Source organism: Pyrus communis, chromosome 6 (genome assembly GCF_041283825.1).
Source record: "Pyrus communis isolate YQ-2024b chromosome 6, ASM4128382v1, whole genome shotgun sequence".
NCBI classification, from domain to species: Eukaryota; Viridiplantae; Streptophyta; class Magnoliopsida; order Rosales; family Rosaceae; genus Pyrus; species Pyrus communis.
The window spans coordinates 23095922-23122331 of NC_142570.1; the positions used below are offsets into that span (position 1 = coordinate 23095922).

Sequence of the window (26410 nt, forward strand, 5' to 3'; positions counted from 1 at the left end):
CCTCCAAATGAAAAACCATTCCACAGTTCCACTTTCATTATGCCTTGAAATTTGAGGGTTTTCCATTTTAATCCAATCATGTGTACCAACATTCACCATTATTTCCTTTGTTTGAACAACTCGTTAATACGAAGACTCGAAAGTTGGAGAAGGATACACTACCACAATGGCGCCTCATGTCAAAGAAACAAAATTATGCATATATTTTTATTTACATATCTTTATTTTATTAACACAAAACGCTCTTTATCGGTACATCCAAAACCAACCTTAATTATTTATTTTTAAAACACGCAAATCTCCGAGTCCCCCACCGGCAGGAGGCAGTGCCCTCTCAAAAATGATACAACCATATGAATGCTCCATTCTTTTCCTTAAAAATAATATGTCAACCAAATCCAAGGGGAAGAAGGGGGATGGATGGACAGAGACAGCTTTTCACGGACATAAATCAATGGCCTCCAGCAGGGACCCACCCCACCGGAAGGCAGTGATAATATTCTCGCAGTCCCGTCGCATGCGGAGATTTTTAACGTGTCCTTCTCTGCACATGCAACCCTTATTAGAAACCATGACTTGCCGTCGAATCAGCCAGCCCGCCAGCCAAACCTTTTATTATTAAGGGAATCATTGCTGCTTCCTCTTCAGATTCGTCGCCCAACTTTTCTCTCCGATACAAATATACAATACAATTAATGGTTTGGATCACGCCGTGTTACATTACTAACTAGTTAGCCATTATTATAAAAATGCACTGCCAAGATGTGATTAGTCGCGTATTAAGTAGCAACATACTTAGTCGGTGTTTGAGCGCTCTTATAGTTTAATCTTAACTAGAGGACAAAATCTAAACTCGACGAATGCAAAAGCGGAGTATATTGCCCTGACAAACTTAGTTAAACAAGCTATACAGTTCTACATTAGATTACAAACATATGCTGTTTGGATAAATAAGTATAAATAAACCACTTAAAAACAACGCATTCTTGTTTTTGCTACTGTTTCTATGTTCCTTCTTTTTCTTACTGCTTCTGCTTTCTGTCTTTCTTTCCACTCCGATCAGTCTCTCTCAGGAGCTAATTTCTGCGTTTTTGAGAATCACTTGACGGAAAAGCAAAAGCAGCTGCAACAAGCTAGAAGAATTAATCTGAATAATTGATGGAGAGGAATATTTATGTTAGTTCTGAAGGGGAAGGGAATTGTGGATATGAGAATGGGGTGATGATGACGAGAGACCCCAAACCAAGGTTGAGGTGGAGCCGGATCTTCACGACAGATTTGTCGATGCTGTAACTAAACTCGGTGGCCCCGACAGTATGTGTCTTTTTTTTTCTTTCGTAAGGATGAATTTCTGTCTTTCAACGACTTGTTTCTTTTACTTCTTGTACTCCAATGAACTCTTTGGGATTTTTGAGCCTGGTATTTGATTGAATTTTGGGTAGGAACCATTTGAATGAACAGGGCATGTTATCATGTTTAGACGATATACACATTTGAATTTTGAGTAGAACTTTATCTGGCGTACTTTTCATCTCAATTCACAATCTGAGAATATAACATGTTAAATTGTTTGACAAGGCAAAATACAAGTAGCATCATAAATCGTGCATAATGTTTATGATCATGGTGGAACTTTGAATGTGTATTAGATTTTGTCATTACTTTGTTCTTGATCAGTTTAATCCATTCAAATTTTATAACACATTAGCCACTAATAATGTTACATGATAACTTCTAACTAGGTTGACATTTTCTAAATCGAATACCGAAATTGAATCGAAACTTATCAAAACGAAACCGAAAGTATTGAAACGGAAATTACCAAACTAAAAATTACCGAACTTCTCAGTTCAATTTTGGTAAGAAAAACTTAGAAAGGGGGACAACTAGGGACAAGCCACGGTTATCCATCCTTTCCGAACACGAAGAGTCTTAAAAGGAATTTCACTAGATGCTTTCTATTTCAAGTTTCAACTTGAAATTGAACTTATTTATTATGTCATTTAAATTTTGAAGTTACATAAAATTACGTACTCGAATTCGAACATCAGATAAAAATTACATCAAAATTTGGCACTCAAAGTCACTTAAATATGGGATTCAATTGGGAGAGCCCAAAAAATCTTCTCTAATTAATCCAGTTAGTTTAAATCTGTTTTCAGAAGCAACTCCAAAGTCTGTCTTGAGGGTCATGAGATTGAAGGGATTAACTTTGTACCATCTGAAAAGCCATTTGCAGGTATTAATTTCTTTACTTATTCTTTCTTTGTTTTATTTTGTTCACTTTTAACACTTAGCTTCATTCACTCTCATATTACTAAACTCATCAATTCACAGAAGTATAGGCTTGGAGAGCATGCTCGGAAACACAACTCCGTCGAAGAACAAAGCCGAGAGAATAATGGTGAGCGAAATACGAACTACTGGAAACAAATTAGATTCCTTGCTCAAGTTACTTCAAGTAACTGATTTGAAAACTTCATAATCTACTAATGCCTTTATATTATAAAATTCTAGGGGATTCATATGTACATTTCAGTAATCTTCATTCCACAAGTTCTGGCATCAAATCATCAGGAGGTGGGAAAACCGAACAAGGGTACGTGAAACCAGCACTTCCCGGTTCCGCTTTGATCACAGCTTGGTTTACCAGTACTTAACTGCTATTAAAATTGCATTCCTGTTTATGCATTTCGTATAGTCCTCCTCTAGTAGTGCTCTGGATACTGTTGTTGCCATCCATGTCTTTCAGATCACTCTGAAAATTTACTTGCTTTTGTCTTTGTTCTTTTACATTTTATTTGTTTAAAGTTCAACCATTCACAAAAGATGCTTAAGCTAGAATGATCACATATTTTCTGTTTCGATTGTTTCGAGCGATTGGATACTAACGGTAATATACTGAAACTAGAACCATTCCATTGTCGGAGGCTCTCAAGTGTCAGATTGAAGTACAAAACAGATTGCAAGAGCAGCTTGTGGTATGTTGCTTTGCTATTATTTACCTAAACCCGAACCTAGTGTCCAAATAATCTTCTAGCTTTTACTTGTGACGATGTGAAAGGCGAATCCCACATCGAAGGTTTAATAAACCTTGCGGTGGCTTCTAAGGAGGGCCACTGCCCATTTCTATTTCGTTTTGGATAGAACCTCAACATTCATATGGCCCATCTTCTGATCATTGTTGCTACTTTTTAAAATAGGTTCAAAAGAAGTTGCAGATGAGAATTGAAGCTCAAGAGAAGTACTTGCAAGCTATATTGGAGAAGGCCCAAAAGGGTCTCACCCTCGACGTAAAAGGGTCCCATAATATAGAAGCAACAAGAGCACAATTAACGGATTTCAGTTTGGCTCTATCGAATTTTCTGGAGAATATGAGCGAACAAGATCGAGGAGGAAACACAGCAGAGATGATGAATGATGCTTATAAGAACAATGGATCAACTTTTCAGATTTATGAACATGGAATAAGAGAAGAAAATAAAGATACAAGGCTTAAGGTTGAGGGGGGTTCCATACATTTTGACTTCAATAGTAAAGGAAGCTATGATTATGTTGGTTCAAATGGAGGTGAATTCGAAACAAGATGCTTTCGTTTACAAGATACTACAACACTTCGATGACAAAGACTCTTAACACTCTTTTGGATGCCTACAATTTTATTTGTTCACATAGCTGCTTGTATTGTATCTGAAGGAAGTTGCTAAATGCTAATATATTATACATGTTAGCAAAACGAGAAAAAAAAATTGGCTTTTATTTGGATAATTTTATTTAACTTTTTTTTTTTTACAGAATGCATCGTTTATTATTCAGAGTTTCATAGAAGGGAAATTTTATTTACACTCAATAATCTTCTTTTCATACCCAACTTGAAAATTTTGTCCCACAAACTTACCTTTTTACCCTCAAATACAAAATTGACAAACTCAAAAAAAAAAAAAAAAAAAAAAAAAAACACAGACACATAAACCCACCCAACCACCTACTGTGGCAGTAATCGGATTTGATTCCGCGTCATTCCAAAAGTTGTTGTCGCCGACCTATTTATCTCGTCAATGTTCAATTCTTCGTGCTCATCTCTATGAGGCTAGATTTTGGTCCGGCTACTATTTCCTTAAAACTTAATGAACCAATTAAAAAAAAAAAAAACCTAGCAAATTGCAGCTCAAAAGACTGGTATGATCTTGCAATTCGTGGAATAAGGATGCAGTCCCAAACGTGGACAAGTTAAAAAGCTATATATGCTTTCAAGGATGACAAAGCTGGTAGTCATTTGAAATTGGGTGAAGAGGGAATTGAAGAGAGATCAAAATTAGAGAGAGAGAGAGAGAGTGATCGATATCTATATCAGAAGCCCTATATTTCTTTGATGAACCCAGTCAGCTCAGGCAACACGATCTCCCAATTTCGTCGAAGGCCACAACCCTCCTCCAATATCATTTTACTGCGCTTCTCCACCCTCCGTTAATCCCTCTTTTCAATTTCCAACAACCCACCCAACCGTCAATTGGGGCTCTCAGGGCCACTTCGACCCACCCATTCGCTAGTTGATAATAACTTTATACATCCTTTTTTATATTAGGGCATAATGGGAATATAAAATTAAAAAAAAAAAATTACTAGTGGTAAAGATAAGTTAACTGGGTCTAAATAAAATTTTCCTTTATAGAAATTGGTTTTTATTTTTATACTTTTATTTAACGAGATAAAAAATTGACTTTTATCTGATAAAACCCTAGTTGATGCATGATATCAATCTTCTCTTCTCACTTATTTAGAATGGAGTAGCACGTTTCAAGTTCCTTCTTGATTTCTTAATTAATTTATTTAGTATTCAAGCTACCAAAATATGGAATTAAAGTCATCCATACATTAACTCTGAAGAAAAACAACTTTTATTGAACACTACAACACATCAGACACAACCACACAGCTCATACGATCTGTGTTTATTGGTTTATAACACACACGTAATACAGTGAAACTAAAATGCTTAGGAAAAAAAAAAAAGACACTAGCGATGAAAACTAATGCCACTTTCACTAGGAACTAGATTGCATTGTGCGCATAGATGACCTTGATGGGACTAGTGAAGTCTCGTGAGAGTTTCCAGAGACATTACCCACAAACATCATGTGATAGTTATGATCATGGACGCCCAATGGTTGTAAAGAGATCCACTCCGTAAGGGTCAAGGTCTGGCTTGACTGCGCAGAGGATTGCGTCCGAACCATCTATATCAATGTCCGGCCTTAAATAAAGGTTTTTGTTCACATGGCGCACTCGGAAGTTCACTTGTGTGTTGTTGGTTGATTCGGATATCTTAAGCTCGAACAATGTGGAATCTTCATCATCCGTTTCATTGTTTGTGTACATAGCCCTCCTCTACTGGTGCTTTGGATGCCGTTGTTGCCATCCATGTCTTTCGCATCACCTCGAAAATTTACTTTCTTTTGTCTTTTGTTCTTTCAGATTTTACTAGAAAGAGGCATGCGCAATGCTGCGGGTTTTGAAACTGTATAAAATGTAGCAAAAAGAAAATGGGTTTGTTTCTTCACTTTGTTCCTCCTCCTTTCTTCTGATACGCAAGTGGTTTGACACTTTCCACAGTTCCAAAGCTGCCTCCTTGAGAAAACCAGTTTCTGGCAGCTCAACAAACCCTGCTTCTCCAAGATGGTTCTGAACAAAGCTTCACCTGCATCACTCACTCCATGGTCTATACACCTACTTGCAACTTTTGATTTGATTATTATATATTTTATTATGTCGATACACTACTATGGAAACAAAAATAATTACACAATACCATTCAAAAGGGCAGTGATATGAAATACTTCAGATTAAAATAGTAAAATAAGTCTTGCAGTATGCATCTAGATTCTATTGAATTTACATCAACAGTCTGATGTCAATGGTTTAATACATGTTAGTGCCGTTCTTATAATAACATTCCCAATAGAATGTCCAACAAAGCTATAAATTGCAGTTTGTTATAAAGCATATCCAAAAGTAAATTGCAGTTTCCTCTCTCTGAGCATCCAAACAGAGCATACCGTATAAAAAGATTAAAATCTGGACTCTAGCACCTATCAAAAGTTTTCAAAAAAATAAAAATTAAAATTAAAAAACCTAAGGAAATAACAATTCGGAAAGAACAAAATGAAACAAAAAAATTGAAAACAACAAAATCATAAAAGAACCAACAGAGTCCAAAGTACAATGTGGACTGGAAGCTTCCTCAAACATTTTTCAGAGCACTAACGAACATTTCCTTTAAAGACATACTGCGGTATAAGTGCTGTTATATAGCATCACTTGGGAATGGGATTTAGATTAGAGGCCAACCTTCCCATAATCAAGAGGAATGATGTGAAAAGCAGCAGGTAGAAGAGGTGTATCATCAGCAAAAGAAGCATCAATTGGAGCAAAAAAGAGTTCAGCACAGGAACCCACAGCATTCTCATCCATTCCACTGTATTAAAAAAAAACACAGCCATGGAATTTAAGTAGAATAACAAATAAGTTACAAAATAAACATCGAATAAACTGGATAGACAATACGACATGATTGGTTTTTGAATAATTTAGAGATGAGCAATTCAAATTCCAATCCAAACTCAAACGCCAAATAAACCAAAATAGCAAATTGAGTCTTCTGCTATCAATAATCCCAATATCGAACAGAGCATACAAATTCTATAAGCCCAACAGTTACTGAAACCAAACCTATTACAACTTCAATATAATACAGAAATACCAAATTCAATACTTTCAATAGTTATTCAAATTCAATAACTTTAGAATATAAGAATACTACATTCAACGCCCATACAATCCAATCTATTTTAATAACCCCAGAAGTTTAAATTGCTTACCTTGAGTATAGAGGGATTTGAAAGACGACGAACCAAAGTTTGAGCCTGGATAAAAAAACCCTCAAAATCTGAGAAATTACAACAAAAAACTCCAATAATTACATATTTTTTTCAATGTAGAAATCGAGAAACAAAGCATGTTGTGGATAAAAGATATTAGATGATATTCCACACAACTACAGACAAATACTAATATCAAGGGAAATATGTTACATGAACTGCCATCGGTCACACATCCAAACACCTCATCCAAGACCCTATATTCAGTAACCAAATAAAAAGCGAAACAGAAACAGAAGCTCAATTTCTCAGTACCACTTTTGGTACAGCTCGGTAACAGCTTGGGGCGGACACTCCATGCCTAAGCTTCCACGCTTGTCCCGGCACCTGAGACTGCCCATTTCAAACATACATAGGCAACTACCAAACCATAACATTCTTTAGTAATTACTTGAAACATAGAACAAAAAATCCCAAAACAAAAATTAAAACTACACAAAGCATGCACATTGGATTCAAAAATATATCAACTGATTGCAAAAAATGGCTAAAGTTTGATCGAATACCTAAGCTACTTTACAGCGAACAGTCCCCCAAATCATTGCTCTTCAATTCTTGAGGACCTGACCTGAAAGATTCCAAATTTCCAACCAAATCAGCACCATTAGTGACTGAAAACCACAACTATAATTTCAGAAATAAAATAAGAAGCTTGGATTAAGCTCTGAGTTCTTCTGACCATCACAAGGACAGCAGTAAGATATGAAATTTGGTTTTATCAATGCAGTCCAAATTAGGTACAATAGATTTAAAAAATAATAATTTGAAAATGTAAAGATAAAACAAAATACCAGTGCATGATATTTTCTTTGTTGCTTCATTCCAAAGAGGAAGGCTTATCATAAGCTTCAGGAATCTGTAAAAGAAAGGTAAGTATATGAAATCTCTAAATAAAATTGAAATCGAAATTCTAATTTCTAAAAGAAATTGAAGACAAATTAAGATTAGATTATAAATTGAGCATATACTAAGAGTAAATTAAACACTACTTTATCAGGAACTAAATTTATTGCGTATCACCGCTTCTTCTCACCTAGGATCAGTTTAATATTTTAAACAAAGGTGACGCAGATTGTTGCTTTTGATCATCTTGCTTCTTTTCTTTAGAGTTTGAGAAGCCCCTGTTAAAAACCCATCACTGATATTAAAATTATCTATTTGGGAAAATTGGATATGAGTGAGGGTACTGACCTTCACCGACGCCACAAGTGAGACATGGTTAGGAGTTTTTGTTGAGAATTTCTAAGTACTTGCTGTGTTTTCATCCATCGTTGAGTCCCGACGACGATCCATAAAGATTATGCCGCATGTATCAACCCGACCATGCTATGATACATTAACGAAGCCAACGCCAAGACATATTGCGCCTTCATCTACATCAACAAAGCATCAGGAGATTGAAGTCATGTAATCCGTTCCCAAGACAACTTGGTCGATCTCTTCACCAAGTCATTGCCCAAGCCTACATTTCAGAAGCTCGTCCAAGAAATCAGTATGAGTAAATTATCTGAGTTGAATCGCTTGTAGTTCTCTTATTTAGAAGTTATGTCTAACTCAGGGGGAGTATCTTGAAGCATACTCACATGATCTTAATGTATTTTTTTTCCCTACGATTAGGAGCATTTTTCCCACTGGGTTTTTGCTACCTAACTAGATTTTAATGAGGCACCCATCCCGAGATGATCATACTTTGTTGAGTTCACTACCTTCGTCTAGTTTGACGAGCATTTTAGACATTATGCATATTTTTCTTACTTTTCTTCTTAGTCTGTGGGTTTTCCCCATTCATTGGGTTTTACCATAACAAGGTTTTTGTGAGTTTTTACAAATGCATACTTCAAAGTAAATTTGAGACTTGCGATCACTCGTTATGCCGATGACTTCATCAACTATTATACCTTATATGCTGAAGAATCTAATGCGATGATTTGTTGAGTATTTACACACTCAAGGGGGAGTGTTGCAGTCATATTTAGAATATGAATGTGATTGTGTAAATCCTAGGGAGTCTGGGAAAATATTATATATTCCTATTAGGATTAGATTACCTATTAAATGTTGTAATCCTAAAGAGAAAGGTTTTACCCTTTCTATTACTATAAATAAAGGCACAATGGGATGAATCAAATACACTCACAATTACACATCTCTATCTTCTCTCTGCTATTGCCGCACCTTTCTCTCTCTCTTTATGGCCTCCATAATTGTTCAAAACAATTTCTAATTAATTAGCTTTATTTGTTGACATTTTCCATCACCAATTTAGGGTAAGTATTTTATAAGAAAATATTTTGGTAGACTTTTTGGTACACTGTACACTTATGCTTTTGTATATGTTTTTATGTGTCACTAATTAATTACAATATATTTAAGTACGAACATTTTCATATACTAGTTTAGTATAATATGTTTGGGTAAATTACACAAAACTACCTCAATTATAGATCGAACCACACTCTCATACATCATGTTTTAAATATTGCAATGTTATACCCCAACTTAAGAATTCGTTGCAATTTAGACCTCTGTTAAATTTTCTATTAATTAATAATAAATTATTAATTTTTCATTTAAAAAACCTCTCTCCCTCTTTTCTACCTAGAACGCCGTCGTCCCTTCGTACTTGCCTCACTCCCTCCTCCTCCCTCCCACTTGCCATTATCACCCCCAAACTTGGCAAATCTCACCGCAACTCCTAAACCCGGAAAATCATTGCTAAACCAAACCAAATCCTAAAAATAAGACCATCCCATTCCCACACCCAGAAAATAAAATCTTACAGCATCCCCACCCTCCCCCGTCTCCTCCACCTTTTCTCCGGCCAATTCCTTCCGCCATCCTCACCTCTCTCTCTCTCTGTCCCAGATCTGATCGGGACAGTGGCGATGATGGAGAAACCCTATGGTTTTGAACTACAGCGAGAATCAATCGGATTCCTATGCTCATCGCCGTTGAAAATGGCTTCCGTCGATTTCACAATCAAAACAACGATCGGAAAGGTGATGGCGGGGGGCTCGGAGTGTGATGGGGATGGAGCGTAGAGGTCGGGGACGAACATATCGTCGTCGTTTTCATCTCCAGATCCGGCGAGATTCGAACGAAATCTCGTGTTCAGACCGTTTGGATGGTTTCCTTTGATGTCGTTTTGGAGGAGGGTAGATGGGGTTTTCCTTGTTTGAGGGAGGAGCATATGAGAGGGTTTTGGGTTTGGGGGAGACAATAGTGAAGTGGGTTGGAGATTGGATTGTCTGCAGAGCTGAAGAAGAAGAAGAAGAAGAGAAGGCTAAAAGGTAAGAAATTAATGGGGAAAAATGGTAACAGTTGGGTGAGGGGTGGGGTGGGGTTGGGTGAGGAGTGGACGAGGGAGAGAAGAGGGAGAGAGACGAGAGTAGAGAGTTTTTTTTCAATATATTTTAATTTTTCAAATTAAATTTTTTTAACTTATTAGTATTTTATTAATTTTTAAATTTAGTTGGGTGAGGGGTGGATCCGCTCCTACCACATCATCACTTAATAGCGAAATTGATAGAAAATTTAACGGATGTATGACATTGCAACAAATTTATAAGTTAAGGTATGACATTGCAATATTTAAAACATGAGGTATGAGATTGTGATTCGATCTATAGTTGAGGTAGTTTTGTGTAATTTACCCTATATGTTTACGTACGGACTTTTCATTATACTTATGTTTTTGCATATTTTCTTATGTGCCACTAATTTAGTACAATACATTTAAATAAAAATATTTCGATACATTAGTTCAGTAAAATATATTATGATACATACGTTTAAGCATATAAGAGTCAATAAATAAAAATAAATTGAGGGCGTCAATAAAAAAAATGAATGTGTAGTGGGTTAGGGAGATGAGAGTTAGAATATGGCCACTTAGCCCACTAGAAAAATGTTATGGATTGATTGTGTCATCATTTAACAGCGAAATTGATAGAAAATTTAACGGATGTATAACATTGCAACAAATTTATAAGTTGAGATATGACATTGCAATGTTTAAAACATGAGGCACGAGATTGTGATTCGATCCATAGTTGAGGTAGTTTGTGTAAGTTACCCAATATGTTTAGGTACGAACTTTTCAGTACATTTATGTTTTTGCATATTTTTTTATGTACCACTAATTTGTTACAATACATTTAAATAAAGATATTTCGGTATAGTAGTTCAATAAAATATATTATATACAGACGTTTAGGTATATAAGAGTCAATAAATAAAATAAACCTCAATAAAACATAGGGAGGTTTAACAAAACACTCATGGTACTGTTCACTTTTAACGAAAAACCATATTTATATCTTTTCCTGATACTATTCACTATACCTTTAAAAATAATTTTTCATTAAAAATGAAGTTTTTTTTAACTTTTCGTTAATTTTTCTTAAAAAAAATGAATGTGTAGTGGGTTAGGGAGATGAGAGTTAGAATATGGCCACTTGGCCCAATAGAAAGCCCAAGGCTTATCCTAACACATCTCTCTCTCCCTCTGCGGTCTCTCCCTCCCGCGCGCCCTGATTTCACCACATTGACATGGTTGTTGCTTTTGCCCTCTGTGCGTTGCGGCACAGCTTTAAACCCACAAGGGCCACATCAGAATAGCAAACCTCAAAGACCCTCTCGCAGTCTCTCTCTCTCTCTCTCTCTCTCTCTCTAGCATCGTGGCTCTTCCGCATCCTCTAAATCCCAAAGCAAAAGTCCATGGGAGCTTCGCTCTCATAAACCCTGCACTAAAACCCACAAAATCGACTTACCCAGAAGAGCTAATCACATGCATTTTTCCATGGATTTGAGAAGGCTTTCAATCCCAAAATCCCATCTTTTTCTCTTCTCCCCCATTAACCGCCCGTGCGTGACCTGCACCGCCCAACAACGCCCCCAAGAACCTCCGCAACCGCCGCCATTGCAGCTTCCGGATCAACCGGAGCCGACCGATCAGAGTTTGCACAACTGGGTATTTTCTATTCTCTCAAAACCATATTTAGATTCTTCTAAATGCAAGGCTGTCGTACCCCTTTTGTCCCCTCTACAATTTGATCGATTGTTCTGTTCCATTAGCTCCAATGTGAACCCCAGAACAGCTCTCTATTTCTTCTATTTTGCTTCTGAATCTTTTAAGTTCCGGTTTACTGTTCGATCTTTTTGTGTTTTGGTTCGTCTGCTTATTGGTTCGAATCTTGTGGCCCCTGCGAGATTGCTTTTGATCCGTTCGATTGATGGGAATGTGCCGGTTTCATATGCTAACCCCAGTCAAAGGCATATGGAGATAGCCATTGCCATGTTAGCGTTGAATACCGTGGCCGAACGAGGTGTTGGTGTTCAGGCGTTGGACTTGTTGATTCATGTCTACTGCACCCAATTTAAGAATATGGGTTTTGGTTACGCGGTTGATGTGTTTATGTTTTTTTCTGGTAAGGGTGTCTTTCCGTCTTTGAAGACTTGTAATTTTTTGTTGAGTTCGTTAGTGAAGGCCAGCGAACTTCATAAGAGTTATCAAGTATTTGAAGTTATGTCTCGAGGTGTTTCTCCTGACATTTATTTGTTTACTACTGCGATTAATGCGTTTTGTAAGGGAGGGAAGGTTGATGAAGCAATAGGTTTGCTATCAAAAATGGAAGGGCAGGGGGTTGCTCCAAATGTTGTTACATACAATAATGTTATTCATGGTCTCTGTAAGAGCAGAAGATTAGAGGAGGCCTTCCAGTTTAAGAAGAAGATGGTTGAAAACAATGTGAACCCGAGTCTTATAACATACAGTATACTCATTAATGGTTTGATTAAGCTGGAGAAGTTTTATGAGGCAAATTGTGTCTTGAAGGAAATGTGTAATAGGGGATTTCTCCCGAATGAGGTTGTTTATAACACATTGATTGATGGGTTTTGTAAAACGGGAAATATTAGTGAGGCACTAAAGACAAAGGATGATATGTTATCCCATGGGTTAACTCCCAATTCCGTTACTCTTAATTCTATACTGCAGGGATATTGTAAAACTAATCAGTTGGAGCATGCTGAGCAGATTCTAGACAAGATGCTATCCTGTGGTTTATCCATAAATCAAACTGTTTGTTTCTCAGTCATTCACTGGTTATGCATGAAATCTAGGTTCGATTCTGCTCTAAAGTTCACTATAGAAATGCTTTCAAGAAACTGTAGACCCAGCAATGGCTTGCTTACCACGTTGGTTAGTGGGCTTTGTAAAGATGGAAAACATTCCAAGGCAGTTGAACTTTGGTTTAGGCTATGTAACAAAGGATTTGCACCCAACACAGCGACCTCAAATGCTTTAATTCATGGACTTTGTGAATCTGGTAGCATGCAAGAAGTTGTTCTGCAACTCAAACCAATGCTAGAGAGAGGTTTGGTAATGGATAGAATCTCATACAACACACTTATCTCGGGTTGTTGCATGGAGGGAAAAGTGGAGGAAGGGTTTAAGCTTAAGAAAGAGATGGCTAAGCAAGGAATTGAACCAGATACTTATACTTATAATTTGCTAATGCATGGTCTATGTAATATAGGAAAAGTGGACGATGCAGTTAAACTTTGGGATGAGTTTGAAAATCAGGGTCTGGTTCCCAATGTTTATACATATGGGGTGATGATAGATGGGTACCGTAAAGCTGGCAGAGTGGATGAGGGTGAAAAGCTGTTCAGTAAGTTGGTAACTAAGAAAGTGGAGCTAAATTCTGTTGTTTACAATACACTAATCAGAGCATACAGCACAAATGGGAATATGACGGCAGCCCTTGGTCTCCGCTTGGACATGAAAAAGAAAGGCATTCAACCAACTTGTGCCACGTATTCTTCCCTTATAGATGGACTTTGCAATATTGGCAGTGTTGATGTTGCAAAATGCCTTCTAGATGAAATGAGGAATGAGGGTTTGTTGCCAGATGTTGTATGTTATACAGCACTAATTCATGGTTATTGTAAACTAGGACAAATGGATAAAGTAGGGAATATCTTGCTGGAGATGTCTTCATTTAACATTAAACCTAATAAGATTACCTACACTGTCATGATTGATGGGTACTGTAAACTAGGTAATATGGAAGAAGCAACTAGACTTCTATCTGAGATGACAAAGATGGGAGTTGTCCCAGACGCCATCACCTATAATGCATTAACTAATGGATTTTGTAAGGAAAGGAAGGTGGAAGAAGCTTTTGAAGTGTGTGATCACATGGCCAATAAGGAGTAACTTTAGATGAAATTACGTCTATGACATTGGTTCAAGGGTTGCTTAATCCCACTACATGTACAAATCAGGAATGATTGAAAACGTTCAAAAGGTTGGGTTTTCACTTTTTGGATGATAAATTCTTGTGTTTTGGACAGTCTTATCATATATAATTTTTGCAACATGTTCTGAAGGTAATATTGTTAATTCACAGGTGCATATTCTTGTTCTTAAGACTGCTGACTGTAGACCATGAGATACATCCCCTTACCATCTCCAAAATGATTCTTGAGCATTTGGAGGTTGGTAGATCTGTACATTACTCATTTCTTTGCTTCATATTTGCATGAATAATTTTTTCATTACTTCTGATTCTATAATTCAATAACTTTGTGGTGTTGATGTATGTTATTGTATTTTTGCTAATAGGATGAAGGCTTTCATGATATGACATTGGTTTAGGATTAAAATAATTAGCTGGCACAATTGTTGATTTCCTATGTTCTTTTTTCATCTTATTCTTTTAGGAACATCTTCCTTCTTTGGCTAACTTATTTAAGATTCTCACTGTTTCATGTGCTTCTGGAGTGCCATCCTCTAGTTTTTTTCTAGAAGTTAATATAAATGCAAACATCATGACATTTTCACATTGTATGCCGTAAGTTTGGAATTTTTAGTGTAACTCCCTTTAGCTCCCAAATATTACAGGCTTCAACAGTTTATGATGGTTCATATTTTAAGTGCTTCTCCTTCCATTAATTTTAGTGCCATTGTAGCTTTACTGAGTTATTGGGCGTTGGGCATTTGCATAGGTGATAGCTGTCTGGAGCTGGATGAGGTTAAGTTTTGTGTCTCACCAACTGTCTGCAAATTAGGGTTGTTGCAGTTCTTTCATCATCTTTGTTTCAAAGTGATTTTGCATTAAGAGTTAATTAGGGAATAACTACTTTATATTTCTTCCAAGAGTAAGGGATAAATAGAGCATCTGATGTGTAGTCTTCAACAACCATTTAGCTAACAGACCGGTTAAAGTAAAGCCTCCACTTTCATAGAAGAGTGTTTGTAGGACTAAACAACAACAACAACAACCAAAGCCTTATCCCACTAAGTGGGGTTGTCTGTATGAATTCTTGAACGCCCTCTGCACTCCGTTGGACTAAACAGAAACCCCAAAATTTACTTTGCCCGACAGTGTATATTGTGAAATGGTGGTGCTATAACAAATCCAGAGTACCTTAACTTGTGGTTGCTGTACAAAGCTGGTCACCTTAAACGGTCATATCCATTTATGGAGATTCGGGATCTGAGATAAATAGAGCATTGGACTTATAGTCTTGGCCTATATATCATATAAGCTAGGAACCGTGGCGAGTGATGAGTCGCGACTGATGACTATTAGGAGTCATGTTTAATAAAATCTGCAGCAATACATTAGCCCCAACTTTAATGTGCATTTTCAGGGACTATTCTGCTTCCAGAGGGAATATCCTTGCTCATATTCAAGGGAGCCATTCAAAATGTGACTGAAACACCAGAAACGGGGACTACCAAATTAATGATCGAGGAATTTGACAATAATTAAACCTCTTGATTGTTCACTAGGTGGTTTTACATATAAAAGATGAAGTGTAAGACCACTACATTTTAGTGGTCCACACGTTTGTTCCTGGGACCGGGAGAGGAGATTTGCACATGATCACAACCTTTAACATCATTGCATAGTGGCATCTCTCAGGAAAAATTGCACTCTTGTGCTCAGGTCCATTGTTAACTGCTAAAGTACTATTGAGTACTGTGGCTGTAGTATATATCCTTTTTTCCATCTCAACAATTGAACATCATTAGTATTCCTTGAAGGGATGTCCTAACTTATTAATTCAAGGAATCTGTATCAATTGACTGTTACTAATTCTTATGGTTTTTGCCAGTTGCAACCCTACTCTGTCGATGAGGCACATAGCTTAACAAGTTGGCCATAGTGAATGATTGAAACATCAAGTGATGGCTGACTCCCAAGGTCTTTTACTTAAAATTATCTTATGTTTTGAAGATTTATTGATCAGTTGTTTTTTTCTTTTCCCTTGTTGATATAGAATTATTGGTTGATGGAGGCTAGAGAACTTGGTCTGATCACAGAATAAATAAAAAATTGCTACGGAAAATGTGTGTTGCATGAAACAGGGGAAGAGATATTTTATAAGATAACCTTAGGCAAGCGAACCTGGCTTTACTGTTTAATTTCTATTTTTTTTTTCATTCCACAAAACACAGTTAATGAATTTGGTGAAAGTTGTGATCATTATTTCGAGTTGCTAGTAGAATTTTTTTTTCTTTTTCATCCTGCTTCTTGAATTCTGTTGTACTACACAACTATTTAGTTTTTCTGTTTTTCATTTTCAATCAGGATTTCCTGGATACCCAACCTAGCAATTCCTCAGTCGATCATTTGAAGCTAGCGTGTTGAGGTTATCAAGGTCACAGCATACAAGGGCGTCAATACATCAGGTTTGAAGTACCTTTTAAAAAGTCATTCTTGGAGATGACATAATTGATATTTTGTTCAACTCCTTTTTTATTTTTTTTCTTTGCCTTCCCAGGGTTTAGGAATTTGGATGATATCAAAGAGACTAGATTTCCTGAGCGACGGTAAGTTTATGAACATAACAAGTACCATATTATTAGCTGTGAATCATGCCATGGATGACTAGTATTTCGAAGAGAGATTTTAGACTTGAAGTCTCAAAGTCCAAATTTAACTTTGCAGAAGTTAATTACAACATGCAGTAGTTGTAGCAGATCTCCCATACATGCAGTAGTTGTAACAGACCTCCCAGGTGCTTCCTGACTGCCTTAGATGCTTGCTTTTGTCTGGAAGTCATGGGATTTCCAACAGCCAGCAGCGTGCTTTGCCTGAGTGTTCTATTGTTGCACAATCTTTCAAGGAGAGGATGGCTTTTCCAGCGCCAATGAAGAGAATTTTCACCCAACTGACTGACCGGGGTTTATTTGGGTAGAACCAGTTCCCTGCTTTTTTCCAAAGCCATTCATGTAAAGGCTGTTAGAATGCAAGAGAGAGATTCATTTATCTGTTTCCTTTCTGATTCATTATTCTTTTCTTGTGCTAATAAACGTTATTTGCCTTTCCAACCTAGGTGAGAGTACTGGTGGAGAACACAACCATCTGGTGCTGCAGTTAGGACAGAATAAGGTGAAAAAACAAGTCTTCCTCTATAGCTGCTAGGTATGGGTTTCAAGTTTTGTTTCTTGAAAAGAAATATTAAATCCGATGCCTTAATGTAATGGTGACAATATACTATTTGTGGATGAGGAATTTGAATCTAAGCTATTATCGTTATAATAGGCTCAAAATATGAGTTTTTTTTTTTAAGCATCTACGTTAACTTTCTTCTTTTTGTTGTAGGAAAATGGTTTGAAATAACACCTTTTGATTGATGGTTTGAATTCTCTCCTTTGTTTGTAAGGGAAAAGTGTGCTCGTGCGCGTAATTAACCATGTCCTCCAATGTGGCCGGTTTTGTAGAACGGACATCTTCATATGCCAACGCAGCTAGCAGCTTGCTCGGATTGAAACTCTGTATTCCTGAGTCTGAATTTGAGAGGCCTAGTCATCCAGGGAACCCTCGGTTCCAACCTCAGCAGCCGGAGTTTCAGTAGGATATTTCACTATGCCAAAGATACGAGAGGATTGATAGAAGGCTGGACAACGGCCGTCGATGGGTTAACTTTTCGGTAAGAAAGCCGGCAGGGCTCCAATGTAGTTTGGTTGCCCACCTTCACGCAAACACCATCAGAGTATTGATCTTTGAACGAACGGTTCAGGGTCAGCGATTCCTATCAGAAACGATCAAAGGCCTCTCCGGTTTTCCATGCCATCTAATCAGATTGGTCAACAACAGACGCAGAATTCTTGGGAGCCATATTTGATCTTCAAGAAGAAAGTGGGCAACTTTTGCAGGAATTGAGAATTAGGGTTACGTTCACAAAAGACACGCAGAAAAATTTCAACTTTTCTTCTATGAGTAATGCTAGATAAACTAAATTTGTAAACTAAATAATGTGTTACCAATAAAAAAATAGTACGTTAATCAACAATTAAGTAATATTTTAGTCGTCAACTTTCATATTATTTAGTTTATAAAATTTAGCATGCAAATTTTGTCTCCTTACCATTTCTTCTACTTAAGCTTTTAGCTATCACACAAAATAAAAAAAGAAGGGAAGTTAGGGCTAGTTTGGTATTGTTGTGCATTTTAAAATAAAAATAAATAAATAAACTGTTTCTGCTGTGCTATGAGAATAAACAATTGTAAAATAAAGTTGTTAAGTGTTTGGTAAACTTTTTTTTGTAAAAGTGTTTTTTTTTTTAAAGCACCACAATCCTAAACTAAATTGTTGGCGCAATTGGGGAAGGGGTTGCCAAAATTCAAGAATTGTCAATTGTTGGGAGTTGGTGGCAATCAAATTAGGTCGCACGACTTCGATAAGTGCTTCTTCTACAAATTTAAACAAGCTTACCACAATCTGGTTAAACTTAGGGAGACACTGTTTGGGCCATACATAAAATAAAGCATGTTGTGGAGCCTATACATTTTTTATTTATGCAAAAGTTGCATGACTTCGCCCTACCAACTTCAAAGTTCAAAACCAGGGCTCAGACGACCATCTCATTTATCTCTAACCTGTCTAAGGGCTTAAAAATGAGTCCCTTCGAGGCAAATATGTCACAGAGACGACGAAAGCCCAAATGTATCTTGCCTCTTTTAATGTCTACGTATGCGTCATCCAACACACTGATGTCATTATGGCGATCGTGCGAAGCACCTCACATACAGTTGAAGGCCACCAACCAAGAATTTTTGTCACAGTCACCACCAAAGGACGGATCTACCTCTACTTTGGCTCATTGATAGGATTGAGGTAACTCTTCTTCTCTGCCTATAACTAAAGCTAAAGGCCTTCAAGCTCAGAACCTTCGTCAAGTTCAACCTTTACAACCATACAAAACGTTTAAGTGATTTTTTAATCAGCCTAACTTCTTTTTAACATAAACCAATTACTCTTCAGCAACCAACCCTCAACTCTTAAGCTACAAACACAAAGTCTTCCTTCAAGGCACACACTACCTATGATACCTGAGTTCTAAAACTGTTAACATTTTGCCACCCTGTGGTATGATGTACAATTCCATCCACCCTTGAGTACTTCTCTGAGGCAAACATTTTGTAATCAACCCAATCCAAAGACAATGATCTCAATGAACTTATCTAGCATTATCTTGTACTTAATGGCCTGAATCTTGCTAGAGTTTTTCTATTGCTTTCTTTTTAGCTTTCTTACATTCCCAGTCATTCATATTTTAAGTTATGTAGCTCGACCTATCAATCTAGTTTTTACTTTACGAAAGTTTGTAATGTTGACTCAAGTGCTTGAAAACACAGGTGCTTAAACTCTTTTCAAGTTTTGACAACAACAAAAATAGTTTTTTTAAAGGATAAATTGATAAAAATGCCTCAACTATAAGTTGAACCACAATTTCATACATCATGTTTTAAAATTTACAATGTCATATCTCATCTTACGAATTTGTTGCAATGTCAAACCTCCATTAGTTTTTCTGTTAAATGCTAATGTGGCTTAAGAGATGACCCAGTCACTAGTCCAACTGGATTAAAAATAATTAAATATTAAAAATTAAAAACAAAATCTTTTAAACATTTTTATAAAACAATATGGGACCCACCCCCTACAACCTCAACCTTTCTTCGTCACCTCCAAATTAAACCAGAACCCACATCCTCCAAATTAAACCAGAACCTATATCCATCTCCCCCTTCCGTCCGTAGCCCTCCCTTCACCACCAAAACGACAACGACCCAAACATGAATATGGACCTGCAAAAGTAATCCCAGATCAACAGTTATGCCTGAAATGTTCCCCAACCCACAGCCCAAAAAGTTCAAAAAAACAAAACCAATTACCCTAACATTTTTTGAGAAAGACCCATTAACTCAAAGACTAAACTGGAAGAAAATATGTCGAACGCCTTTCTGGTGAAGGGACGGGGGAAGAATGGAAGGGGGAAGGAGGGTGACGATGGATGTTCGAACGCCTTCCCGGAGTCAAAATCCCGGGAATTTCATGGTTCGATCCGCCATGAACGGCGGCCAAAGAGCGTGAAATCTGGTGGGTCCTGTTCGTGTCTCCGAGAGCAGTGGCACGGTGGTGGTGGGTGTGACGGTGCTTGTAGCCGGAGTTCGCCGTAAAGTCACCTGAGAAGCTTGCCAGGGAAACGGGTCAGTGCAGAGATCCAAATCACGGCATAGACACGGGTGTGGGGGATTGGTCCAGGGCCTCCAGGCATAACTGTTGATCTGGGTTTAATTTTGCAGGTCCGTATTCATGTTTGGCTGGTTGTGGTTTTGGTGGTGAAGAAAGGGGGACGGACGGAAGGGGAAGGCGGATGTGGGTTCTGGTTTAAGTTGGAGGTGAACATAGAAGCTTGGGGTTGTAGGGGTGGGTTCCACGTTGTTTTATAAAAAATATTTTTAATTTTTAATATTTAATTAATTTTTTAATCCAACTGAACTAGTGAGTGGATCTGTCTCAAGCCACATCAGCATTTAATAAAAAAAATTAACAGAAAAAATTGACGAATGTATGATATTGCAACAAATTTATAAGATGAGATATGATATTGTAATTTTTAAAACATGAGGTATAAGATCGTGATTTGACCCATAATTAAAATATTTTTGTGTAATTTACCCTTTTTTTAAGTATTGAGTTTAAATGATTTTTACTATGACTTGGTATACTTAAGAATCATATAGTCCCTTCACTTCTTTTTTTCACTTTTTGTTCTTAAGATCTATGTAAACTATATGAGAAAAAGATGGGATGAATACATGTGACGAGTGAGATAAGAAGCAATAGGATATGCACTTAAGAATCAATAGTATAAAAAACTTCGAGTTTTGGGATTAAAAAAAAAAAGTGAGATAAGAAGAAACAAAAAAGAATAATTAAAAACAAAATTTTGAATGTAAAATTAGTTTTTAATTTTTATTTTGTGAGCGTTAAATTTCTTTTGTATTTTTCCTTTATCACTAAGACATCAGAGGAACAAATTTTGACAGCGAAAATAACAAAAAATATTTTTTTCGTTTTTAGCTTGAAAAAATCCAAGGTTGGTACAAAAAGTTACTATTATATTATGTTTGATGTTGATGAAGGCAGGAATATCAAATCAAAAGGACTGGTGGATGCTGTGTGAGGTAATCCCTTTCCATAGGAATAGGATTGGGAATTCAAAAGTTGCTTTCGTGAAATGTTTTGCTACCCTTCGTTTCCGATGGAATACAACTAAGACTCGAAACCTTCAAATGTTTTGCAACCCTTCGTTTCCGATGGAATACAACTAAGACTCGAAACCTTCAAAATACATACATCACAACAATATTAATTGGTTACGTAAATAAAGTATCATTTTTTATATCAAAGCAAATAAGGTATGATTTCTTGCTATTTTTTGTTTCAAAACATTCTTTTTTGGGTTCTCGATAATAAGAAGATCTCTACCTTATATGAAAAATGATGGAAATAGAAATGATGAACTTTATTTTCTAGAATTTCTGAATTTTTTTGTTTGATTAATCAAAAGAACAATAGAATTGGAATATGAAATTTTTTATTTTTAAACTCTCACTCAGAGAAATTTGGAAACGTCACATATTTACTTGAAATTTAAATTTGGTAATTGGTTGGAGGACCCAAATTTCAAGGTTTTTTTTACGTGGAAATTCTAAATTTATATGTTTATAAATCCAAACAAGGAAATGTATGCATGTCAATTTATAAATTTTGATTTTTGTCAAAATTTCAAGTTTATTTCCCTTGTCCAAAAATAGTGTAAGGATGCGGCATACGGAAAGAAATTCGTTGCAAATATTTTTCATGGCTTTTGCAGGAAAATGGGAAATAATTTTTCCTATTAGTAAGTTAGTATTTTTATTTCTTAATAGGGATAAAATTGGAAAAGAAAAAGTAAAGTATGATGAGTTATTATATGGTTATAATTGATTTTTCAATATTTGATGAGGATGATATTGTTTTAAATTTTGTTATCAATGTAAAAAGATTGTAATAAATGATGGAAAAGGAGGGAGGAAACGAAAACCCTCCATTCCTCATGAGTTTGGTTTTCCTACCTCATTTCCCAGCAGCTATTCCATTTTTTTTCCCAAGTCTGATCCACCAAACATGGGGAAGGAAGTAAGTTTGCATTTCCATGCTTTATTTCGCACGTACCATACCAGACCAACTTAAATGGAGATGCCAAATTGAAGACATCCATTATCTGAATAGGAGTAAAAGAGTTGGACCCTAAACTAAATTCGTAAAGGAGAAATTGACTAAGACTTCTTATAAGGCTGCAAAGCTCTTAAATTTTAATTAGAGATTGGCATTCTCAGTACGCTTCTTGCATGTAGTCAATATCTTAGTAAATAGATGTTGGATTTTTACTCATGCGTTCCGAGTTCGAAACTCTCTCCCATATTAGTAATACGCTCTTTCCTTTTTGTTTAACAGTGTTACTTAATCTTAACATGTGGGCAACACATATTACATGAATAACTTGCTATGATAGCGCATGAATATAGTTGAAGTTTAACCCACAAACCAATTAGCAACAACAAGAGTAGCCAAAACTTAGCTATAATTCACTAATATAGAAATCACAATATCAACAAGATCAGAACTGATATTGGACAAAACGCAAATAAAAGTCAAAATGATGGAGACATTAAAATTCTTAACTACTTGAACTATTTTAAAAATTATTTGCATTGTTTTTACTTTGATTTGCCCTTTGAATTATTTAAATTTTTTTTTCTTTTAGGTTTTAAAATGCCGTATGCAATTTTTTTGGGAAAGAGATCCTCTCCGGATGACACACCCCGACCGAGATCAGGGCATGCTGGTCGTCACACGAAGGTGACGTAGCCATGTGCGCGTGCGGAAGCTAATGAGATAGCAATATAAAAGTACGAATAATTAAAAACACTAGCATACAAAGTACTAAAACAAGTGCTAGCGTATGTGAGACACAATTTCAGAGCAAGTCTACAGCAGTCAAAAAGGAAAGATACGACATAAATACACCCGAAGGTGACCCTACAATGGTGAGTGTCTGTCAGAAATGCCGGGACGCCCTCTGGGAAAAACCACCGAACCTGCTAGACCATTAGAACCTGGAGGGGCGCAAAAACAAAAGCGTGAGTGGGCAAAAACAAAGCTCTTTGAAAACTCTTTAGCAAAATACATTCTAACCCCTCGCCGTAAAACCTGTATACTTCCCAGAAAATGAACATATATACGTATGTATAGATATGTTAATCATGCTCCAAAATATGTCATTCATGCTCGAGAATATGCCACAACGGAATCTCATAATAAATATAAATGCTCAAGCATAACTCATCTCAATAACATATAATCTGGCAGCCGGGAGTCACCTAACGTGACCTGTACGGCTGCATATAGAGCTCCCTCTCAAACTCAATAACTGAATCTGCACACGAGTCGGAACCACCTAACGTGGTCTGTACGACAGGACTGGGTGTAATATATACGCTCTAGTGATACGATCACGTGAAGACTGTGCGAATAATCGCGGATCACCTACGAGTCGGAACCACCTAATGTGGTCTGTACGACAAGCCTGTGCACCTACTTGGATCCAAGCTGAGCGTGTGGTGCGGGTGAACATCACGTGAAGGACTCTGCCCCTCTCTGGGCGGGAGCACTAACACCGGGGGTGCAGATTATGAGCTCTCTAATCATCTCAAACTACTACTGCATACAAACATAAATACCACTTACCTGGCACTTACCTGTGCGTCCACAGCACCAATACACATATATAAATTTATGCCGCTACTAATGCATGTAATGATGCATAAGTGATAATAATAAAGTGCATGGCATAAATCAATTACCCTTTTTAATCTATTTCTGGGAATTTAAATGTATATAGGTATATACGGAAAACAAAAGCCCACTCACTGATAAGTGGAAGGGTCGTAGCCCTCCTGCCTCGAGTGTGTACGCTCGTCCTCGGAATACGTATCACCTATACGCGAAAAAGCTACGAAAACATTAATTTAAAAGCACATAACCAACTTCTCGTAATAACTTCTCATACATTGCTCAAAATGGACAATTGAATATACCAACGTGCTCTACACAACCTCAGGGTCACAACCATATTTTTAAAATAATTTTTGGACCCCGCACGCGCCCCCACGCGCCTGAATAGGCACGGACCTACGCGCCCCCCACGCGCGGCCACGTGCCATGCACACTGACGGCGTCAACTGACGCCGTCAGGAATATTCCGTTAAACTGACGGAATATTCCGTTAAACTTAACTGACGCCGTCACTACCGTTAGGAATATTCCGTTAAACTTAACGGAATATTCCCCTTTCTTCTCCGGCGAGACTCCGGCGCCGGCGACGGCGCTGGAAAACTGGGAAAATTTCAAACTTAGTTTTCTCACTCGTTTCTCAACCAATTTTCATGATTTTTGAACCAAAATGAAGCTTAGGACTAGTAGAATCACGATAGACTAGTTTCAAGGGCTAAAAATCACGCGATCATACCTGTCCATAACTTCAAAAACCGGCCAACTTTGAACAGGACGATCCCAACGTCCAAACTCGTCCAACGATACACTCCGAGGCTCTTTGGGACCTCACAAACACAATTACAAGCTTCAAAATTCCAAAAACACACTAGTTTAAGGTTTGCATGAACAGTACATAATTCGCCCATTGTCGAAGCGACGTGAAAACGTTAGAATTCTTACTTGGAATTGGTATGGTTGTGCTCCTCACAACCTCACGAGTTCAATGGTGTAATTGGTTTCTTGATTGGTGAAGGTTTGAGTATGTTTGTGTGTGTGTCCGTAGGTTGAAGAAAGAAGAAGAAGAACTCGGGGAGAGAGAGAGAGAGAGACAGAGAAGAGATAGGGAATGAGGGAATCCCGGGAGGGAAAGAGAGTGTATGAGTGTGTGTGTGGTCCTACAACACCACACAACACAAAACTACACGTAAAGTAACGAACTAGGGGTTAAAATGGTAATTTCATACATACGTTCTAATAATCCCGGGACGGGATGTCACACCGGATCTCTTCTACCAAAACCACCGAATCAAGTGATATGACCCTTCCAAATTTCATCCAACAGCCCACCTGTTTTGACTCCTTAAAAGTTGTGATAATTTTTTGTCATTTAATGAAATTTAGAAGGCCCGGATCAATTGATCCGGTGGCCTTGGTGGAAGAAATCCGGAAATGATCTTTTTCCATATTTTTTTTAATTCCTTTTGTGTGGTGGAATGTATGCGACTGCTTGACTTGGAATCCTTGTAATAGAAAGAGACTGCAATACAAAAAGAGAGTTGTTATGCCACTCAAATACATCATCATGCACTCCAAAATAATTATGTATGAAAAATCAGAATTAAATGTGTTAAATAGTAAAACTTCTAATCAAGTGATTGAACGACGAGCAAACAAAGACAAACTTGTCTAGGTCCTTTCGTTCATATAAGCAATTCAATGAAGAATGAAAAACAAAAACATAAGATTAAAGTGATGCATTAAAGGTTTAAGTTTTTTTTAGAGAGACTAAGCACACAGGGCACAAAAACGATTTAATTTATTCACTAAGACATTTCTTCGAACACTTGGTTGGCTTGTTGTCCTTAGTTAAACCATGTTGCGCAATGGTAACAGATATCGACATATGCTGAAACAATCTAATGAGTGCTATAGAGAAAATTTATCAAGTGCTCCCGACACAAGCTACTCCTAATGATCCTAAGATCATCTTTTGTCCCATACATCCGCCCTTGATTGTGCACGACCCTTGTAATTAAGGAGCTTATGTAGCTAGAAACACTTCCTTGACTAATGGTGACGGGTGGGATCTTGAAACTCTTCGTCGGACCGTCGGACAGATTTTCTTGTGTGATTATCTTGGCCTCGAAACTCTCCGTCGGCCGGCCGGCATTAACCTGGTAGAGATATTCAAGAACAAAGAATCCTTGTCGGAAGTTTCATCGGAATTAGCTCAAAATTACATTATTGTCAACCACATGAACTATACCATGTGTTAAAATGTGACTCAAACAAGAATTTTGTCAGAAATGACCTAATAATCTTCGAAGTATTATCATATATAT

General features: G+C 37.1%; 2 protein-coding genes and 2 long non-coding RNA genes across 19 annotated transcripts; 2 read left to right on the forward strand and 2 right to left on the reverse strand.

Annotated features, from left to right (window-relative positions):
- The first annotated feature begins 946 nt into the window (after positions 1–946).
- Positions 947–2980, forward strand: LOC137711274 (uncharacterized). 2 transcript variants are annotated; one of them, XR_015963723.1, is made up of 4 exons: positions 947–1314; positions 2163–2404; positions 2518–2599; positions 2912–2980. It is a non-coding gene; the product is annotated as an uncharacterized LOC137711274 (long non-coding RNA). The 2 variants fall into 2 exon arrangements; XR_015963722.1 differs by lacking the exon at positions 947–1314 and having other exon boundaries at positions 2133–2404.
- A 1880-nt stretch (positions 2981–4860) lies between these two features.
- LOC148696462 (uncharacterized) lies at positions 4861–8131 on the reverse strand. Of its 10 annotated transcripts, none has more exons than XM_088696055.1 (5): positions 7972–8131; positions 7194–7794; positions 6879–6923; positions 6349–6475; positions 5916–6089 (listed from the first exon to the last, which is right to left on the reverse strand). In XM_088696055.1, the coding sequence occupies exons 2-5, from the start codon at positions 7313–7315 to the stop codon at positions 6069–6071; spliced, it is 315 nt and encodes a 104-aa protein (XP_088552181.1). In that variant the 5' UTR covers positions 7316–7794; positions 7972–8131; the 3' UTR covers positions 5916–6068. The 10 variants fall into 10 exon arrangements, 1 of the variants encoding a protein (XP_088552181.1); XR_015963731.1 differs by lacking the exon at positions 5916–6089 and having other exon boundaries at positions 6104–6475; positions 6879–7298; positions 7445–7501; positions 7730–7794; XR_015963730.1 differs by lacking the exon at positions 5916–6089 and having other exon boundaries at positions 6104–6475; positions 6879–7298; positions 7445–7506; positions 7730–7794.
- Positions 8132–11435: 3304 nt separating this feature from the next.
- Positions 11436–18251, forward strand: LOC137710780 (uncharacterized). Of its 6 annotated transcripts, XM_088696056.1 has the most exons (9): positions 11436–14251; positions 14354–14441; positions 16068–16156; positions 16544–16644; positions 16737–16785; positions 16904–17149; positions 17292–17380; positions 17561–17594; positions 17680–18251. In XM_088696056.1, exon 1 carries the CDS (start codon positions 11728–11730, stop codon positions 14158–14160), a length of 2433 nt encoding a protein of 810 aa, XP_088552182.1. In that variant the 5' UTR covers positions 11436–11727; the 3' UTR covers positions 14161–14251; positions 14354–14441; positions 16068–16156; positions 16544–16644; positions 16737–16785; positions 16904–17149; positions 17292–17380; positions 17561–17594; positions 17680–18251. The 6 variants fall into 6 exon arrangements, 3 of the variants coding, with proteins under 3 accessions (XP_088552182.1, XP_088552184.1, XP_088552183.1); XM_088696058.1 differs by lacking the exon at positions 17561–17594 and having other exon boundaries at positions 17292–17347; XM_088696057.1 differs by lacking the exon at positions 17561–17594 and having other exon boundaries at positions 16924–17149; positions 17622–18251.
- A 1599-nt stretch (positions 18252–19850) lies between these two features.
- Positions 19851–20644, reverse strand: LOC148696463 (uncharacterized). Its single transcript, XR_015963835.1, has 2 exons — positions 20138–20644; positions 19851–20050 (listed from the first exon to the last, which is right to left on the reverse strand). It is a non-coding gene; the product is annotated as an uncharacterized LOC148696463 (long non-coding RNA).
- Between the last annotated feature and the right edge of the window lie 5766 nt (positions 20645–26410).

What these genes read in the sequence shown, in the direction of transcription:
- LOC148696462 (XM_088696055.1), bottom strand. Translation starts at nt 7,315, where the DNA reads ATGTTATGGTTTGGTAGTTGCCTATGTATGTTTGAAATGGGCAGTCTC. An exon ending in ACCGAGCTGTACCAAAAGTG is followed by an intron (nt 6,924 to 7,193) that starts GTACTGAGAAAT and finishes TTTTTTATCCAG; the next exon opens with GCTCAAACTTTGGTTCGTCG. An exon ending in CAAATCCCTCTATACTCAAG is followed by an intron (nt 6,476 to 6,878) that starts GTAAGCAATTTA and finishes TTTTTAATACAG; the next exon opens with TGGAATGGATGAGAATGCTG.
- LOC137710780 (XM_088696056.1), top strand. Translation starts at nt 11,728, where the DNA reads ATGCATTTTTCCATGGATTTGAGAAGGCTTTCAATCCCAAAATCCCAT.